Below are 20,807 nucleotides of genomic sequence, written 5' to 3'. Positions count from 1 at the left end.
CTCCTTCTATTTTTTGGAAAACTTTAAGGAGAATGGGTATTATATCTTCTCTGTATGTCTGATAAAATTCCGAGGTAAATCCATCTGGCCCCGGGGGTTTTGTTCTTGGGTAGTTTTTTGATTACCGCTGCAATTTCTTTGCTGGTAATTGGTTTGTTTAGATTTTGTGTTTCTTCCTTGGTCAGTCCTGGAAGGTTGTATTTTTCTAGGAAGTTGTCCATTTCTTCTAGATTTTTCAGCTTGTTAGCATACAGGTTTTCATAGTTTTATCTAATAATTTTTGTATTTCTGTGGGGCCTGTCATGATTTTTCCTTTCTCGTTTCTGATTATGTTGATGTGTGTTGATTCTCTTTTTCTTTTAATTAGTCTGGCTAGAGGCTTATCTATTTTGTTTATTTTCTCAAAGAACCAGCTCTTGGTTTCATTGATTTTTTTCTATTGTTTTATTCTTCTCAATTTTGTTTATTTCTTCTGTGATCTTTATTATGTCCCTCCTTCTGCTGACTTTAGTCCTCATTTGTTCTTCTCTTTCCAATTTCAATAATTGTGATGTTAGACTATTCATTTGGGATTGTTCTTCCTTCTTTAAATATGCCTGGTTTGCTATATACTTTCCTCTTAAGATTGCTTTCACTGCATCCCACAGTAGTTGGAGCTTTGTGGTGTTGTTGTCATTTGTTTCCATATATTGCTTGAACTCTATTTTGATTTGGTCGTTGATCCATTGATTATTTAGGAGCATTTAGGATTAAGCCTCCATGTGTTTGTGGGCCTTTTTACTTTCTTTTTACAATTTATTTTTGTTTTATACCTTTGTGGTATGAAAAGTTGGTTAGTAGAATTTCAATCTTTTTGAATTTACTGAGGTTCCTTTTGTGGCCCAGTATGTGGTCTATTCTGGAGAATGTTCCATGTGCACTTGAGAAGAATGTGTATCCTGTTGTTTTTGGGTGTAGAGTTCTGTAGATGTCTGTTAGGTCCATCTGTTCTAGTGGGTCGTTCAGTGCCTCTGTGTCCTTACTTATTTTCTGTCTGGTGGGTCTGTCCTTTGGAGTGAGTGGTGTGTTGAAGTCTCCTAGAATGAGTACATTGCATTCTATTTCCTCCTCTAATTCTGTTCGTATTTATTTCACATATGCTGGTGCTCCTGTGTTGGCTGCATATATATTTATATATATAATGGTTATATCCTCTTGTTGGACTGAGCCCTTTATCATTATGTAATGTCCTTCTTTATCTCTTGTTACTTTCTTTGTTTTGAAGTCTATTTTGTCTGATACTAGTACTGCAACACCTGCTTTTATCTCCCTGTTGTTTGCATGAAATATCCTTTTCCATCCCTTGACTTTTAGTCTGTGCATGTCTTTGGGTTTGAGTTGAGTCTCTTGTAAGCAGCATATAGATGGGTCTTGCTTTTTTATCCATTCTATTACTCTGTGTCTTTTGATTGGTACATTCAGTCCATTTACATTTAGGGTGATTATCAAAAGATATGTACTTGTTGCCATTGCAGGCTTTAGATTCGTGGTTACCAAAGGTTCAAGGTTAGCTTGTTTACTATCTTACTGTCTAACTTAACTCGCTTGTTGAGCTATTATAAACACGGTCTGATAATTCTTTATTTCTCTTCCTTCTTATTCCTCCTCCTCCATTCTTCATATGTTGTGTGTTTTGTTCTGTGCTCTTTTTAGGGGTGCTCCCATCTAGAGCAGTCCCTGTAGGATGCCCTGTAGAGGTGGTTTGTGGGAGGCAAATTCCCTCAGCTTTTGCTTGTCTGGGAATTGTTTAATCCATCCTTCAAATTTAAATGATAATCGTGCAGGATTCAGTATCCTTGGTTCAAGGCCCTTCTGTTTCATTGCATTAAATATATCATGCCATTCTCTTCTGGCCTGTAAGGTGTCTGTTGAGAAGTGTGATGATAGCCTGATGGGTTTTCCTTTGTAGGTGACCTTTTTTTTCTCTCTAGCTGCCTTTAAAACTCTGTCCTTGTCCTTGATCTTTGCCATTTTAATTATTATGTGTCTTGGTGTTGTCCTCTTTGGGTCCCTTCTGTTGGGAGTTCTGTATACTTCTATGGTCTGAGCTACTGTTTCCTCCCCCAGTTTGGGGAAGTTTTCAGCAATTATTTCTTCAAAGACACTTTCTATCCCTTTTTCTCTCTCTTCTTCTGGTACCCCTATAATGCAGATATTGTTCCTTTTGGATTGGTCACACAGTTCTCTTAATATTGTTTCATTCCTGGAGATCCTTTTATCTCTCTCTGCTTCAGCTTCTATGCGTTCCTGTTCTCTGGTTTCTAATCCATCAATGGCCTCTTGCATCTCATCCATTGTGCTTTTAAATCCTTCCAAAGATTGTTTCATTTCTGTATTCTCCCTCCTTAGCTCTTGCATGTTTCTCTTCAAGTCCATCTGCATGGTTATACCTTAATTTTGAATTCTTTTTCAGGAAGATTGGTTAGGTCTATCTCCCCAGATTCCTTTTCAGGGGAGACTGTCTGGGTTGATCTGGTCTGTATCAAATTCTTCTGCCTTTTCATGGCAATAGAGATAATCATGGGTAGTTGGCACGTGTTGGCTGGAAGAACGTCCCTTCTTGCTAGTTTGTGGCCTTCCTCTCCTGAGAGAACAGCAACGCCTAGCAGCTTGTGCTGGGCAGCTGCGTGCAGACGGGGTGTCTGATTCTTGCCCGGCTGCTATGAAGGAAGCTCTGCACGCGGTTGCTGTGGGCATGACCACTCTCAGGCTGCTGCTCCACTATGGCGGTGCCACGCCGGAGGGGGAATGGGTGGGAAGCTCTTTATCGCCGTGAGGGGCCTTGGAACTGCACTGCTGCCCAGGGGGTTAGGGCGCCTGGAGTTCCCCGGGATTCCCAGCTGCTGAGCTGATTGTGCTGGGACACTTCTGTCCAGCTGTGGGGTCCCTGTCCCTTGAAGACTTTAAAAAGCACTCACTTTTCTTTGTCCCCAGGGTGCTGGCTGCAGGGACCCGCTCACAAGTCTTACTGTCCTGTTTCCCTAGTATCCAGCACCCCACGCATGCACTGTGTGTCTGCGCTCTGGTCCGGATGGCTGGGGCTGGCTATTTAGCAGTCCTGGGCTCCCTCCTTCTCCCCAATCCGACTCCTCTCCTCCCACCGGGAGCTGGGGGGAGGGGCGCTCGGGTCCCGCGGGGCCTGGGCTTGTATCTTACCCCCTTCACGAGGTGCTGGGTTCTCGCAGGTGTGGATGTGTTCTGGATGTTGTCCTGTGTCTTCTGGTCTCTCTTTTAAGAAGAGTTGTCTTTCTTGTATTTTCAAAAATATATGTTTTTGGGCGGAGATTTCTGCTGCCCTACTCGCCGCCATCTGGGCTCCTCCTCTACCACCTTAGACGTTTTTAAAGACAGGATTTGTTCAGCTGCTTGCTGCCCTTGCCTCACCCACCTGGAGGCAGTATTTAAAACCAGAATCAGAGCTCTGGGGATACTTCCCGTTTTTTCTTCTGAAATATTTGGTAATGGTGAAATGTCGCATATGTAAGACTTCCGTTTAAGCACCGCTGATAACACCGGGATCTGTTAAAAGCAGAAGGGTGAAGTTAAGATGTTCCAGTTACTCATAGGAATTCCCACTGAGTAAAGAGATTATAGATGATGATGCATAAGAAGAATTATACCAGAGAGTCTTAATTGGAAGATTAAGAAAGCTACTTGGTAAGGCACCTAATTTGGGGGGGCATCTTATGGATTTCTGTAGAAATAGTTATTTTGAAAATCCTCTACATATGTTTAAGTTTATAAAATATGATTTAAAGATGTGCAATATGCAAATACTTCATTATGTTGGTGGGTTATGTTAATTAACTTTCCTTGTAAAATAATGGTGTTGCTTTCAAATTTGTTTTCTTCAATGTAGTCAATATAGGTGCTTGTTAGCCTGCTGAAGAACAGACATGAAATTTTAGACTGATTTGTACATACATCCCTTTGGAGGGAAATACTCAAGATTTAAGGTGGGACAGTAAATAATCCTCCGTTATGGAGAAAAGCATTGCCCCTTGAGTCCCTTGACTTCTGGTAAAGCCCTGGTTTTGCTGCATTGCTGTGTGACTTGGGCAAGTCCTAGGACCCCTTCCTCATCTTGAGAAGGGGGAGGTGTTACTGTGAGGACTGCGTGAGCTCATGTGAGGTTCGCTCGGCCAGGGTGCCGCAGTGCCAGCCAGTATGGACGTTCAGAAGTGACGGAGAAGATTGCTCTTGCTGTGAGAACTGCTCTATCATACTTAAAGATTTCAGTGCCCCTCAAAATAAATCTTAGGACAGATTTGACATGATTCTAAGCCATTCATAGTTGTTGAGGTATAGCCTGGCAGTGGCTTTAAATCACAAATGGCGGTCTGATCAGGCAAGGTGACAGGGCTTTGACGTTCTTCAAGGGATAGCTTCACAGGCCCTTCGTCTGCCAGATTGCCAGTACCTCACTGTCACCACCTGCCCATAGTCCACTTCAGGGAAGGGGTGATCTGCCTTCTGTGGAAAGAGCAGGCACTCCGGGGGCCGGTAATGTGGCCTTTGAGCAGAGCACCAGCATGAGCCCCCACCTAGGCCAGTGGCTCAGCCCCAAGAACAGGATTAGGGAAGCATGAGGCATCACCTCGGTTGTGTGACACTGAATGAAGCTGGTCTGATGGGCCACATGGCTTCCATAGCATGAGGTGGGTGCCCTTGTAGCTGTCAGACAGGATTTCAGCAATGCTCCTCAGCAGATTTTAAAGTAGTCTTTCTCTTCGGGGGTGAAAACGGGTAACATGCCATGCCCAGAGAGAGTGGTGCTAGCCTTGTGCGCTCAGCACTTGAGAACCACCAAGAGAACCACAGGCTGTGCAGAGAGCCCCTGGCTGTGTGGTCCCTCGCCCCGCCTCCATCGCCCAGCACCTTCCTGCCGCCACCCACCGGCTCGAGGCGCCTCTCCTGCATGTTCATTTCCCCAGGAGGTGCTTATTCACTTGGTCGCTCGGGACTATCATTGCTCACTTCTGGTTTATCTTACGTTTCCCTATCCGTGGCCCAGATGGCCTCGTCCAAATGCATTCGAGAAGGCAGTTCTTTGTTCAAGTGCTAGTAAACAAGGAATTTAAAAAGTACACTCTTGCATATTAGGCTGACATGTTTACATTTGCTGGGTGTTACATCGGCCAGCTTTGCTTTCATGAGTTCACGTCATCACAGCTCAAAGAAGGACAAAGCCAGCACCACCATCGTCCCTACAACAAAATCAGCTCCAGGAGCTGATAGCTCGTGTGACCACACCTGACGTGAGGGAGGGGCTGGAGCCTAGGCCTGCCGCAGGGCCTTCCGCCCCCGGAGCCTTCCCGCCCCACTGGACCTGCAAACCGCATGAGCCTTCCCATGTGATGGCGAAGCGCCCCTTCAAGTTCTCGTCAGAGACATAAGAAACGGACTAATTGGTCAACTCTAATTATTAATGTCATCTTTAAACCATATTTAAAATACAGTGGCAATGACACAGTGGAGATGCAAAGAGAAGCATATGCCGCTTTTGCAGACAAACACAACGGGTCACTCCGCTACGGCCTTCATTCCTTCAGCTGTTTTTCTCCAAAAGAAATCCCTCCTCACTTAGGTTGATCATTAGTTCGTATCTCGGCCTTTTGTGATGTCTAAGTTTTAGAATGAAGTTGCATGTCCCCCCCGGAGTCTTGGATGGCCGATGATCTTGGGCAAACCCCAGGACCAGTGGTCTCTAGGCCATCATCGGCCGGCCTGTGGGCCTGGGCACTGCTCTTTGCTTGGACTCTTGCTGACGAAGCAGAACAGTCGAGTTTCTGTGAACTAATCGCTCCTTGTTTTTGTCACCCAACAGTCATACCTTCAGAATTTTAAGACTCTAACTTTAATATTTGCAGGTAGTTGAACTAAAATTTGGAGGGAAAGATATCCCTGTGACCAGTGCCAATCGGATTGCGTATATCCACCTGGTGGCCGACTACAGGCTGAACCGGCAGATCCGCCCGCACTGCCTGGCTTTCCGGCAGGGTCTGGCCAACGTGGTGAGTCTGGAGTGGCTGCGAATGTTCGACCAGCAGGAAATCCAGGTGCGTGGCTCGCGACCACGCAGGGCCTCGGCCGTTCCGCCGCATGAAGCTCTCCTGAGTCTGCTGGCGTGTCGTGACCTGGACTTTGTTTTTCAGGTGTTGATTTCTGGGGCCCAGGTTCCCATCAGTCTAGAGGACCTGAAATCCTTCACAAACTATTCAGGTACGTTACCACTACTGATTATTTATTCCTGAAAACGGTCAAGGTGTGCGTATTTGCAGAGTCCCCCTCCTGTATAGGTCGCCCATTCTCATGGTGCAGAGCCCAGAGTGGTGGGCGGGGCAGTGAGGCCCCTCCTGTTCTCGCATCCGCCCCGCCCTCCCTGCCCCCTGCACCGCCTCTCCCATCATGAGTGACAGCTGCTCTCCGTATCGTCATGTGCTTATACACAAAGTAAGTTTTAAATTTTTCTCCTTCTTACATACTATTCTGCATCTTGTGTTTTTTAATCTTCACAGCATAACTTCCCAAGGCTCTGCTTACGGACATTGGGTTGCTTCCACTCTTTGGCTTTTAAAAATAGTACTAGCCAAAAAAAAAATGGAAAAGAAAAGAAAAAAATAAAAAATTGGACCACATCAAAAGATTTACTTTTTGGTAAAATTAAACTTAAAAGTTTCTGCTCTTCAAGAAAATGAAAAACCGAAAAGAACATAAACATAAGCACATAGATAGATGCTCAACATTAGTCATTAGAGAAATGACACCTGATTTAGAGATCATTTGTAATTCCTTTAAAAGTATCTCCTTTAAACAATCAGTTATTTTGGTATGTTTTCCTTAATCATAGTCTGTTTCTCTAGTTTGTGATGATATATAATTTATATTGTGTTTAATGTTAGAAATAAAAAATATTTCCAACCTGTTACTCTTCTTCCAGTTAATTTTTGAGGGTACTAGATATGTATGAATCATTTAACTTCACAATACAACAAAACATTTTTGTATATATCTCTGTCTTTGTATGGTCTTTTTTTTTTTTTAATGAGAGAAGTCGAGAAGTTAAATTGCTTATTAAAGGATATGGAGATTTTGGGGTGAAATCAGGAGGAGTGTGGCTCCCAGGAAGAAAGCATGTCAGGCTGTGCGTACCCTAGGGAAGTGGGAGTGGAGACGGTGGGCATGCACCTTATCATCTCCTCTCATCTGGAGAAACAGTACTGATTCTTAAATATGTACTTTAAAAGACCTATCTTTATTACGTGCATGGACATTTTTAAGTATTTTATATGTATCTTAGGAAATTTTAAGTATAGTCTTAAGCCAGGAGATATGAAGACAGTACTTGTCATGTGACCCCATATCTAGAAAAATAAAGTTGAGTAAGACACATGCAGAAATGTTAAGTGATCATGAGATTACAAGTCATTTCTGCTTTCCCCTTTCTTCAGAATATTATGCACTGCATGATTTACTCATTAAAACCAAGAAATACTAAAGACACAAATTTTATAAAATGGTAATGGTCATCTACAGTTAATAAAATTACAAGTGATTTTTCCTCATTGTATTTCTTTTTTTTCTAAATATTTTGAAATCAATATTTCTTTTAGAATAATATTTAATCCATAAAACCATTTCCCATGTAGGACCTCCTGCTATAGCTGAGTAGTGAGGACAGGATTTTTCTCCTCAAAGAAAGTAGATCAAAGGCAGAGAAAAATAACACAGGAAAAGGAAATTATAGATATAGAAGTCATCAAAATATAAGCAAACTGAGTCCAGTGACACATAAAAATGATTAAACCAAAAGGTATTTATCTCATGAATGCAAGGTTAGTTTAACATCTAAAAATGCATTAATGTAATACACAGTATCGGTAGTATAAAGGACAAAACCTATACAATCATTTCCAAAGATGAAAAAAAAAGGAAGAAAAAAGCACTGGAACCTTCTGAGCATCTGGGCATTCCCCACCCATTCAGGATCAAAGACTCAAAGAGACTCCGAGTGGAAGGGGACTTCGCTGGTCTGACAGGGCACCCACGAGAAGGCATGGCGAGCCTTGCCCTGGGTGGGGAGAGCCTGTGTGCTTTCCGCCTAATGCAGAGACCCTTGCTTTGCCATTTTTATTCACCATTGTGCTGGGGTTTTTAGCTAGTACAATAAGGTGATAGGTAGAGAGGAGATAGAAGAAATCCAACTTGGAGAAGTAAAAGTTAAAACTGTCTTTTTTCATGGATAACATGACAAAAATAATACTAGGACTAATAAAACAATTTTAGCAGGTTGCAGCATTGCTCGGTATGGAGAAACCAATTCTGTTTCTATATACAATCCAAGAATGGAATTAACTAGACAGTTCCTTTCAAAGTAGCATGAAAAAGAATAAAATATGAATATAGCAAGTGCAATACTTATACCCCAGCAACTTCAAAACACTGCTGAGAGCAATTAAAGACCTACATAATAAACAGACCATCCATTTTCATGGTTTGGGAGACTCAGTATTGTCAAGGTGTCAGGCTCCAAATTAATCTACAAGTTCAGTGCAGTTTCTGTCAAAATCACAGCAGGTTATTTTTTTTTTTGTAGAAATAAACATGCTAGATTAAAATCTATATAGAAATGTAGAGGACTTAAAACAGCCAAAACAATTTTGTAGAAGAACAAAGTTGAAAGACTTACACTCTGGATTAAAACTTACTACAAAGCTGCAGTAATATTAATATTGGCACAAGGAATAAGCATGTTGATCAATGGAACATGATTGGGGGTTCAGTTATATTCACAGTAATTGATTTTCAAAATTCAGTGGTTCTGGGATAATATCCACATGGAAAAGAATGAACTTTGACCTCTTAACTCACACCCCCAAAAGCATGATCCAAAAAAAATTAATTTATATAAAATCGGACTTCCTTAAAATTAAAGCTTTTGTGCTTCACCTTTAAGAAAATTAAAAGATAAGTCACAGATTGGGAGAAAATATTTTCAAATAATATGTAATAATGGGCTCTGTCCACAAAAAATAATGAGCTTCTGTAACTCAAAGACAAACAACTGAATTTAAAAACATGGCCAAGAAATATGCCACTTAAGGAGATACATATATAAGTATGTATAGCCACTGTGGCATCTGACTACACTGATGGTCAGTGACTGCAATAGGGTATGGTGGGGAACTCAATAATAAGGGTGAATGTAATAACCACGTTGTTTTTCTTGTGAAACCTTCATATCAATGATACCTTAATAAGAAAAAAATATGTATAGCCAGTAAGCAAACACCACTGGTCACTAGGGAAATGCAGGTAAATCCTAAGGAGATACTACTGCAGACCCACTAGAGTGGCTATAATCAGAGACAGACGATGCCAAGGGTCAGTACGTGGGGAAAGTGGAACCCTCTTGACCTGTGGGAATGTAAAATGGTGCATCCTCTTTGGAAAGGCTTACAGTTATTTAAAAAGTTAAATGTAGAACAACTGTATTTTTGCAAAAGAGTGAGGCTGTTTGCCTCCCTCACACCATATACAAAAATTAATTCAAAGTGGATCGACAGCCTTAATGTAAGAGCTAAAACCATGAAACTCTCAGGAAAAGATAGATAGATCTTCATGACCTTGGGGATGGTAGTGGATTCTTAGATATGAGATCAAAAGCATGAGCAACAACAAAAACGAACTGGATCTTATCAGAATTACAAACTGCAGCAAAGGTCATTATCAGGCAAGTGAAAAGGCAACCCACAGAATGGGAGAAAATACTTGGAAATTTTATACGTGATTAAGGGCCTGGCATCCAGAATATGTAAAGAATCCTTACAACTCAAAAATAAGAAGACAAGCCATTTCAAAAATGGACCAAGATCTTTTTCCAAAGAAGATTCATGAATAGCCATTAGTCTCAAAAAAGGTGTTCAGTGTCGCTGATCGTCAGGGAAATGTGGGCCAAAACAACATCCTTTAAAAGAGCTGCTGCTGCTGAGACACACGCAGAGAGTGACAAGTGCTGGGGAGGAGTCGGGCCCGCGCTCATTGCAGGCGGGGCTGTGAGACGGCCGCTCTGGAAAGGTTTGGTGGTTTCCCCAGAAAGCTACACATGGGATTCCTGCGTATGACCCAGAACTTCCTGGGTATTCTCCAGAGGGACTGGGAGCAGGGGCTGGAACAGGAACTTGCCCACCATGTTCGTGCACATGGTGTGTTCACAGCGGCCAAGAGGCGGAAGCAGCCAGATGCCCGTCTGCAGCGGAATAGATAAGCAGGTCTCATGCGCACCCAAGTGCAGTGGGATAGTAAGTTTTGAAAAGGAGTGATGTTCAGGGTTACAACGTGGATGGATCAGGAAAGTATTGAACCAAGTGAAATCAGCCAGACACAAAAGGACATGTTCAGCTTATGTGAAATACCTAGAACAGGCAGATTCCAAGGCACTGAAAGTAGATTAGAGGTTACCAAGGTCGGGGGAGAGAAGGGGGACGCTTACTTGCTGCAGGGTTTCTGTTTGGGGGGATGGGTTCTGGCTGTAAACAGCAGCAGTGGCCACACAACATCGTGAATGTCGTTCATGCCACTGAATCAATTGTACACTTAATGGTTTAACTGGTAGATTTTATGTATTTCACTACAATTTTTTAAAAGAGACCTACCCAGACTCTTCTGCCTGTTGAATGATTTTACCCTCTCTTTCCTCCAAGGTAACTTTTGAAAAGGTTTTGGAAATGGAACTTGGTGGAAATTACAGTTCTGTGAACATAATTTTGTGCAGATGAAACATCTTTAAGAGCACGCGTGTAGAGAGGGTAGATGAGGGATTTGTTACAAAACAGTTGCTAAAAGCATTCACGTAGATGCTTATTGTATATGTATATGAATGTGTGCACTTATCTCCCCTTTCTGTAATTAATTTGTGTTGCTCCAAATTTGAACTCTACTGTTTATGTAAAGGTAAATAGTACCAGAGGTCACCTTGTCCTCACTGTCAAGTCATTTAAGTGTAAAAAAATGAAATCCATCCAGCCTTTCCTGTGCTAAGAAACTGCCTTGGGTGGTGCGCAAGACCCTGTCTGCATGTTGCACCTCCAGTGAGCTTAGCTATTCCAGTAAATAGGCTTAGAATATTGTCATGCTCATTGTGGCGCCAATTAATGCACTTAAGATACCTTATTGCTGTTAATTTCCGTCTGTAGTATATTAACATTAAGGGAACAATATATAGCAATTATTTCAGTTTTAGGAAGCACTTAAATAGATCAAAAGCTATAAGCAGATACTACACTTTAGGATAGTGCGCTGACCATGTGCTGGGCTCCTGTTAGCCATGGTCTATACATGACTGCCAGAAGGGCAGGTAATAAAACAGATTTGGACCCTAAGATCATGTTGGCAAAATACCTAGCTTTACTAGAAGTGAAAATCCCAATGTCTGCCGTTTTTAGTTGTGTGACCATCTGCTGCTCGGCAGAGGGTGACTTTAGCTCCTGGCAAAGGTCTGAAAACCCAGTAGCCGTGGCTGACCCTCCTCGCCTGTGGTGCTCTGATTCTCCTGAGGTTTCCTGCCCCTCGCCTGCCTGTCATCCCCCAGGAACAGAAGGAAAGGTGTTCAGGGGTGGCTGCCGGCCACGGGCCGCCCCTCAGGACTGTGGCAGTTGTGACGAGAGCCAGTCACTCCTGTGAGTCTGTTGTTCTGGCGCCTTTAGAACCCCCTGCCGTGAACTTGTTCTCAACAAGATGTCTGTCCGTTCTGTCGCAGGAGGCTATTCCGCCGAGCACCCTGTCATCAGAGCCTTCTGGAGAGTCGTGGGAGCGTTCACGGATGAAGAGAAGCGCAAACTGCTCAAGTTTGTGACGAGCTGCTCCCGACCCCCTCTCTTGGGGTTCAAGGTACACGACTTCATGCCACTTGCTTTAAAAACCAACCCACCACCACGAAGGCAGCAGGGTATCCACGGGGGCTGAGGCAGTGTGCACACCATCCCCTGAGAGGTGATCCCAAACACCGATGTCCCCGTAGTTAGAGCTACAATAACAAGGCCCATCAACTCCACCAGCTGTGCACAGCACGGCTGCTTCCTGCACATCCTCTGATTAATAAATAGCGTCAGCTCCCCGTGTTCACAGCCGCGAGCCGGGCCGCAAGGTATAGGTGGTGTGTGTGTGAGCAGAACCTGCAGTTGGTGCCCCGCATGTCTGTAGTGGCTGTTACCCAGCTGAGTCTATAAGGCATCCCAGTCCTTTTTACTATTGAACTGAAGAAAACAAGATGAAAATTTTCATGTGTGTTTGGCAAGAAGTACATTTCTGCCTGATTGTTCACTGTTACTTAGCCTTTTTTCACCATTTCTGATAATTGGTGTTGATCTCATATAACTTGGCTTAATATTTTTAGCAATTGAAAATGGTTGAGGACAGTTAGTGTGTCCCCTATTCCTTGTAAATTAAGATAAAGCAGTATTAATAGTATAAAAAACTGAATGTAATGTAAACTAATAGCAGATTAGATAAGCATTGGGTGTTGCTTATGAAACTCATAGAAAGGCATTCACTTTCCAATCACCTTTGATCGATGCATCATATAGGAGTTATTCTTTTCTTCAACTTTTTTACTTTGAAATTATTTTAAATATATGGAAAAGTTGCAAGAATTGGACAAAGGAACTTCTTAACCCACACGGAGCAACTGTCACATTTCACCAGTTTTACATTCTCTCTCCACATGTTGAGAGGGAGTCGAAGACCTCTTTCCTGCATGTATTTCCTACAACTCAGATACAGTCCTCATAACCACAGTTCCGTCATCAAACACCAGGAATGTGCACTGATGCACCGATACCACGTGATGCTTCGGTTCACCAAGTGTGGCCCCGGGACCAGTGCCCTCAGCATCGCCCTGTGGGAAATGAGCATTTTCAGTCCTCACCCAGACCTGCTGGGTCAGACTCAGGCGGTGGGGCCCACACTCGGGTTCTGGGGCGTGCCGACATCACTCGGCACTCCCAGGTCCTCCATAGAGCCTTTGTCCCAGGTCTGAGCCCGGTCGGCCCCTCTGGGCTGCCCCTCTGACCTGTCCGTGGCACAGGCCCCTCGGTGTCACGGAGCAATTCTGTTCCTGGGAGTGGACTCGGCACAGATGACACGCGGGGGAAGCTCAAGTGGAAACAGGGCGAGTGTCTGCCACCTGATGATGGATAGACAGAATGTGTCTGTCCATGCAGTGGGGTATATTCAGAAATTGAATGACTCACTCACACACACTGTGGTGTGTATGAACATTGAAAATGTGCTGGGTAAAAGGGGTGAGATACAAGAGCACTTACTATATGATTCCAATTACATGAAATGTCTTTAAAAGACAAATTCATAGAAACGGGCAGATCTGTGGTTGCCTGGGGCTGGGGTTGGAAGCAGGGAGTCTGTTGGGGAAGTGGCAGCAGCTGGGGACTGGATTGTGAGAATGGTTGTACAGCTCTATACATTTATTAAATTCACTGAATTGTACATTTAAAAGGGCAGACCTTACAGGGAGACGGTAGCCTGGTGCAGCAGCCCGGGGACCCCCGCAGAGGAGAGCAGTACTGCGGGCGGGGGGCTGCGGCAGGAGGAGGGGGCGCTGGTCTTCACACGGGAAGACGGTGCGAGCCTCTTGGAGGCGGATGCTCTCCAGGGACGCCGGCAGCGCCAACTCAGCTCCCAGTCTCCCGCGTGACGAGAGGGAGAAGGTAAGTACGCAGATGCGACAGAGACAGAAGCAGCCTGCTTGCCAGGTATGGGAAACAAGGCTACCATTAAGCATCACAAAATAGGAAACAAAAATGAGAGAAAGCTGAGCTGTTAACAAGAAATGTAGGCAGAATGAACACATCTGTTAAGAGAAAAAGACTTTCAGGCTGGGTTAAAAAAAAAAGCAGCCATGTCGTAGCAACATGCCTGAGCAGTGATTCAGAAAGACTGCCAGCTGCACGAGGCCCGGCGCACGGTGCCCGCCCCGAGGAGACAGCGGAGACGGTCCCGCCTCGTCATCGAGAGCCTGGTGCCCACGGCTGGACCCACAGCTGGACCCGCAGCCGGCTGCGCGAGGCCAGGGCCAGCTCCTCCGCGCAGCGCGTCTCTTGTTCTTGGGTTCCTTCCTCTCAGGTGCGTGGCGAAGTCCGGAAGCCTCCCAGGCTCGTGCGAGGGGCAGGGGAAAGCTTGGCAGAGGAACAGTTTCGCCATCTAGTGAGAGTCATCATGTAAACTAGACTCTTACATATTAAGGTTTTAACACCTTTCTCTAACTTCATCAGCAACATTTATTAGGAGAGACTTCTAGTTTCTCCAGGTTCAAAAGGACAGCAAACCTAGAAATACGAAGATTCAGCAGCTGGTTTCAAGAACGGAGGTTTGGAGGTCCTGCTACCATCGAAACTGTCTGGGAGACCAGCTAGCGGAGGCCAGTGATGCTTGCTCGCCACGAGCGGAATCGGGGTCTGGCAGCCGCCTGGAAGCGCTGAGCGCCGGCCTCCCTGGGCGGCCGCGGGTGGGCGGGAGGCAGAAGCAGAGAGATTCACACTAGCCTTTAAAGCCCCGTATAAAATCCCAGTGGGAATCTCTCGTCCCCTGGGGGTCATCCTCATACGATCGTCCAGTTACCACTGTACCGTGGAAAATACTTTTCTGGAGGCCGTGAGACAGTCTTCCTATTTAGGTTTCTTTTCAATGATGTAAACAAATATGAAAATTAAGAGTTTTCAGAAGTTTTTGCAGTCGTTGTTAGACAGACTCCAATTTGGAAAAATCACTTTAGAATTTATGCTTTCAAGTTAGCTCCGTATGCCTGGTGAAAAGGATGACAGAACTCAGATTTAAAAGAAGGGAGTATTTTCAGGTGCTTTCCGGTGAGACGCTGCAGGGCAGTACTTGTGGTTTGAAAGTCAGTAAACTCCTCGGTGCGGGACTGGGGTGCGAGGGAGCGCCGGCTAGAGCTGATGAGAGTTGAACGCTTTTAACCAATGTGATGGTCACAGACGAAAAATCACTGCAGTGCTGTAGAGAATTGTTCAGTTGCCATCAGGCCACGTAGTAAGTGGATGATTTTTCTCTGTCTGAATCGATGCAAATTCCCGTTGTGCTCCATGTAACTATGCAGGAAACCGTGCCCTTGACTGAGGTTTCAGTGAAGAACTGCCTTTTTTTTTTTTACTTCTAAGACTCCAAGTAGGAGATTCAATTAACATTATGAAAGAAACATTAAAATGTGGCATTTAACTGCCAAATATTTCAAGCTTTCCATTTGACCCGGTCACTTGACCGTTTGCCCAGTGCCCACTGACCCTGCCTTTAAAAATCCCTTTTTGTTTCAGAATGTGTAATTATTTTAGTTGATTCAAGCATTTGAGAAAATTACCGCCCTCAGTGCACTCTGGGTACTAAACAGTCTGGCTCCTGTTCCAACGTTTTCATGAGACATTTAAAATAGCACATGAACTGTGATTAGTAAAAAAAAAGGCCAGTACGATGTTTTTAGCACATGTTACATGCCTCGTACATGTCTAAAAAGTCTTTCCTACCATTAGAGGAACATGCGGAGGTAGGTGGGAAGCGCCCTTCCGTCTCCTCATTCCGCGTTCGTGTGCGGGGGCGAAGTGCCCGCTCACCTCGGCTGGGACTCAAGCCACGTCCAGCTGGCGAGCGGCTGCGCCCGCCACGTGCCTGTTGGGCTCGGGGATGAGGCGCGGCTCGGAGCAGGCGCTTTGCTCCCGTGTCTGTCTGCTCTCTGCTTACTGGGTGGTGATTTTTTATACAGCCTGATTTTTTACCCTCTGACAAAGTTGATGTCTTTGTTATGGAAAACGGGATGTTGTGGTTAAGTGTAAGGAAGAAAAAAGTACCTACAGTGTCTCCATTCTGGGCGTCGTCATGGTTTTGTATGTTTCATGTTTTTACATGAGAGTCTGTTTGCATTTAAAGGCATGTGTTTCTGCAGACACACATAATCTTTAAATATAACTTAAGCTGTATCATGTGTTCAGATATATAGGCTGCTTTTTCATCCAACTACATCAGGGTGATATTTCCTTGTATTAAATAAATTTTGAAATATTTTTAACAAACTTCATAGTGCCCCATCATGAGTTTACCACAATTTACTGTTTTTTATTAGTTGTTTACATGGTTCCTTCCTTGATAATGCTGCAAACAGCATTATCATAATGCATAAATTGTCATCTGCATCTCTGATCATTTTGTCATGATACAGCCCGAAAAGAAGAGGTGTGGCCAAACTGGGACTGTGTGAGCCCCAGGGGCATATTGCCCTGTGTCCTGCAGGTCAGCCAGGTTACACCTGGAGAGGAGGGCACAGAGGAGGGTCATCAGGGCCTCTCCCGGATGCCTCGGCACTGCCACTGGAGCATATGCCCTCATGCACAGCCCTAGGAGGAAGCTTGTCACCATGTAAAGGGCCCTGACCTGGAGGTGAAGCCACCGTGGTTCTCGCTGCTAACCTGGAGCCTGTGTGGACCACCCTTCTGCTTTCCTGGGTCCTGTTTTTTACAGTGCTGCAGGGAGGGGGCCTCTGCAATCCTGCAGTAATGGAGCAGTCAAGCCACACAGGTCCCTTTAGCAGGTCAAGGCTTTCCGGATAGAGGCCCCACTGTGCAGTATTCCTTTTGGAAGGGAACATATAAACCACATCTTTAGTCTAATGATGATCGTGTACAAGAGAAAGATGCAGCCACTGGGTGTGTGTAACCATCGAAGGACTGATGTTCCGTCGATCCCACGTGCTCAGCCTGCATTTACCAGTGCTGGACAGAAGGTTAGCCTGCAGGCATGTTTGCACCAGTGTGAGATGGTTCAAGCACATGGCTAGTCATTGCATCATTATTTTTACAAAAATAGAAATGGCATGAGTGTGCATCAGCAAATCACACTGCACGCACCAGGGGGGCACCATATGGCCTCGTGGGAGCAAAGGGACTGGACTGGCCCAGGAGGGTGACAGGTGACCAGGGCCAGAGCAGTGACTTGTGCTACATGTGACATTTTTAAATGCGGGAGGGAGGAAATATTTTCTTGTCTGTGGGAAGGAAGGGGAAGCTGGTAGCTGGGCTACAGAGGGAGACTTCTTACACTAGCACCTCAAGAGAAAGCCGGAGCGGCCTTGTCATGTCCAGAGAGTGACAGTGAGGGTTCCTTCTGCCATCAGCACTCCAGGTACAACGGGCCGCAGACGCTAGGCTGCGTTCCTCTAACCTCCCTCCCTGGTGCCCTGCGGTCAGACGAACGGAGGGACTGGGTCCCTTTCAGTACATCCATAAACTGGGAGGTGGAGGTCTCATCATTGCTGGGCAGCGTTTTTCTTTTCTGGCTGCGACAGTGCAGAGAGAATGTCGTGCATGTCCCATGTCCTCACTTTGTGTCAAGGACCCAGTGTTTGTGAGTCTCCCCACCACCCTGGCACCTGATGATTTTAGCAGCCACCCCTGGTCACTGCCTGAATCTGCTCCTTAATGAGGTTATAAAAAGCTGTATTCCAATTATTTCTTCTTTTCTTAGCTGAAATTTTCTATAAAGAAAAACTCTTTTTCTCATCAACTATTTGGTTCTCTGAGGACTGTGTGTACAGAAAATGGGACGTACCGTGACGATTCTTCAGCCAGCAGTTTTCAGAATGTTGCTGGGCTAACCAGCATCTCCTAAAGGCAGCCAGGCATTTGGGTCCAGACGTTGACATTTGCATGTCTTACTCCATTGCAGCTGCTCATTTTGGTGCTCGAGGTGCCTGTCGGGGCAGGAAAGTGCCATCAGATGGCTCAGAGTGTCTGTGAGACCCGTGTCGTTCTCGGTCGCTCTGGCCTGGCAGTGCTCGGGTACAGTCCCTGGCCCAGCCAGGGGACAGAGCTAGAAAAGAGAGATTTTTTTCCTCCTCAAAGAAGAATTCATCAGAAATTCAAACTAATATTTCCAGTTCAAATTTAAGCTTATAAGGTTTAATTTTTTTATTTTATATTTGAGTCTCTTCTTACCAGTAATAATCTTGGTTTCTGTTAGCTCGTTTGCTGATGTCATAGTTCTAAAGTCCTACAGTAAGTTACAGTTCTGTGTAATAGCTGTACGTAATACTGTAATGGTTTCAGAACAATACAATGGTTTACCATGACATTTCTGAAAATAGTTCTGTTACCTTGCAATTCGAAAACACTAGAAATAATTCCTATTTTATTAAGCCACCAGTAAATAGGTTCATTGTTTCGTTTTGCTGTCAGTATTTAGAGATTGCTTTTTTCCTCCCCTTTGACTGAATCTGTTTTATGTTTGTTGTTACACCGCATGGTTCTTGAGTCTAATCTGCAAAATGCAGCTTTTGGAAGCAGACTGGCTTCCCCCCGTCCCTCTACCCTGCTCCTTCCTGGCCCTGCAGGCAGTCTCTGCCTTTGCCATGGCTCAATAGGAGCAAATATATACATATATTCAACTCTTCACCCTTGTGCCTTTTTAAATTTCAAACAACTTTTGAAAGACTAAAAGAACAAAACCTTTAGAGGCATCTTCACTGAACAGCATGTTTGCCGTGAAGCACAACGTATGGTGGGATGTAGAGCTGCGTCTTGAGTGTAGTGGAAAGCAACTGTCCCTTTGGGGAGAAGTGACTGCAGCAATAACTTTAGTGTTTGAAGCAAGCAAGGTTCATGTGCTTTTTGAAAATGCACTTCAGGCCATGCTTCTAAAGCCGCGTCTACGCCTGCTGTCTTTCAGGAGCTGTACCCTGCGTTCTGCATTCACAACGGGGGCTCTGACCTCGAGCGGCTCCCCACAGCCAGCACCTGCATGAACCTGCTGAAGCTCCCTGAGTTCTGTGACGAGGCTCTTCTGCGAAGTAAACTTCTCTATGCTATTGAATGTGCTGCTGGCTTTGAGCTGAGCTGAGCCGAGACCGGGACTGACCATCTGCAGAGAAACAGTGGTGCCCCCGTGGAAGCAGCGCCTCCGGTGGCGAGGAGGTGCAGCCTGTCCCCGCAGCTCTCCTAAGCGCCCCCCTCCCCTCCCTGCATCTTTTGATGATTTGTTAAGTCGTGGTCACTTCTTTAGATGGACGTTGCTTTTCAAATAACTTAAAATAACATGTTAGGTGCCATGTGGCTCATTTAGTAATTTCACCAAGGAGAGCACAGGTGTAAGACAAGTGGCAACTCAGTGAAATTGACCAAAGAGGAAGCCTTGGCTCTGTGGATGGAGATGCGCCTCCCTGCTGGGTGGCCGCCCTGAGACCAGCCCGCCGCCTCCGGTCGCGCTGGCGCTCATCCCGCAGCGCAGGGTCTGGGAGTGGACGTGCTTGCTTCTCGGCCACGGCCCCGTGCGGTTGAATTGTTTACAGGCCTGATTGTCAAAACTAAAGGCATTTTGTTCCTGCTGCCTTTTCCCCAAGTGGTTAGGTTTGGAAAATAGATACCGATGGTGATACTCTGTGTGCGCTTCTTAAGCCATTTCCCGGGGGGCTAGCATGCTTGTTTTTAGTATGCCACTGGCCGCATCTTAATGGCTTGGGTGTCACTGTGTGTGAGGTGGGTGCTTCATCCTTTTTGCACTCCTGTCTCCGCTAGGTGCCTGGAGAGCTTCGCGGGAGGGGAGGGTCTCGTCCAGTGTCTGTGGCACGTGTGAGACTTGGGCGGTGTAGACACTGCAACACCCATTCAAGTGGCTTGAACCAAAGTGACATCTGCACCCTTGTGCCGTGGCCTGCGTGCGGGCCTTCCAAGGCGCATGCCCTCCCGTCCCTGGGCCGCGCCAGCCAGTCTTCCTGGATTTGGGGGGCTCGCCCTGTGCTCATCGGCCTTGCTGCTCTGGAGGAGGACAGGGCGGCCCCCACACGTGTCAGGAGGAGTGTGTGGTCCTCCCCGGCCAAGGCACTTTATCTGGATCTGACTGGCCGGGGATTGCGGCCTCGGGGACAAGGGCACTTGCAGGCGTCCGCTGTGGGAGCAGAGTGGCTGTTGGCCAATGTGGGAGCGCCGGGAAGCCGAGCTCCGACCCTGCCACAGCTGGAGTGTCACTGTCGCCGGGCTCAGGGGCTGCCTACCGAGCTGGCCAGAATTAGCAATATACTTTTAAATGTGGGGAAACTGAATGACACTTTTAAGACAATGACCATTATCAAATCAAAATGTATAATTTCTTAATTTGAGTAATAAATTAAGCCTTTACATCCTATTTGTGGTCTTAATATACAGAAATAAAATAATTAGGGCTTGTCCTTGGTTTTATCTTTATTTTAGGTTGTTTTATGTTGAATGTTCTATGACGTCCTCGTTAGTTGCTTTGTGTATTTTATCAGTATTCTAGAAGTGGAATGTCTGGGACTGAAGGGAAACGGGCAGCGACACGTACCTGGGTTTTTTCCTCAGCTGTTCGTAGTTTGCTAATTTATTTGTATGTTCTGATGGCTGAGTATCTGCATTAAATGTTTTTCCCCCAAGACTGTGTTGGAGTCATCCCCCGAATCACCGTGATGAGTTGTTTTCCGCCCTGAAACCACATCTGTGAACTAGTGTCCTCACAGGCGCTCAGAGGCCGCCAGCTGATCCAGGCAGGTGCAGCCATGGTTGTTCCAGCTCGGACGCTGGGTAGGCACGCCCGTCGTCAGGGCTGCACCAGCCGGTGGCCTCTCCCCCCCCAGGCCACCGTGGGAGCCAGGCTTCTCCAGGCCTCGGCAGGTTAGCACCCGCTGTCGAAAGAAGCGACCCTCCCTGTCTCGCTGCCTTTCTCTGTGTTCTGTTCAGCTGCCT

General features: G+C 45.6%; 1 protein-coding gene across 11 annotated transcripts in view; it reads left to right on the top strand.

The window, feature by feature from the left end:
• Positions 1–20,275, top strand: part of UBE3C (ubiquitin protein ligase E3C) — a 130,266-nt gene extending 109,991 nt beyond the window's left edge. For 8 of the 11 annotated variants that reach the window (XM_036999196.2, XM_073238125.1, XM_073238123.1 and 5 more), the window contains 4 exons: positions 5,910–6,098; positions 6,195–6,261; positions 11,798–11,928; positions 18,781–20,275. In XM_036999196.2, coding sequence (XP_036855091.2) covers positions 5,910–6,098; positions 6,195–6,261; positions 11,798–11,928; positions 18,781–18,951 — 558 coding nt within the window. In that variant the 3' untranslated portion in view covers positions 18,952–20,275. Of the gene's footprint in view, positions 1–5,909; positions 6,099–6,194; positions 6,262–11,483; positions 11,754–11,797; positions 11,929–18,780 lie in introns of those variants that run through there. The other 3 variants (XM_073238122.1, XM_073238127.1, XM_073238126.1) reach the window with 3 other exon arrangements.
• The last annotated feature ends 532 nt before the right edge of the window (positions 20,276–20,807 follow it).

Source organism: Manis javanica, chromosome 6 (assembly GCF_040802235.1).
Source record: "Manis javanica isolate MJ-LG chromosome 6, MJ_LKY, whole genome shotgun sequence".
Lineage (NCBI taxonomy): Eukaryota > Metazoa > Chordata > Mammalia > Pholidota > Manidae > Manis > Manis javanica.
Note: the sequence above shows the minus strand (reverse complement) of the source record. Positions and strands in the feature narration are given on the sequence as shown.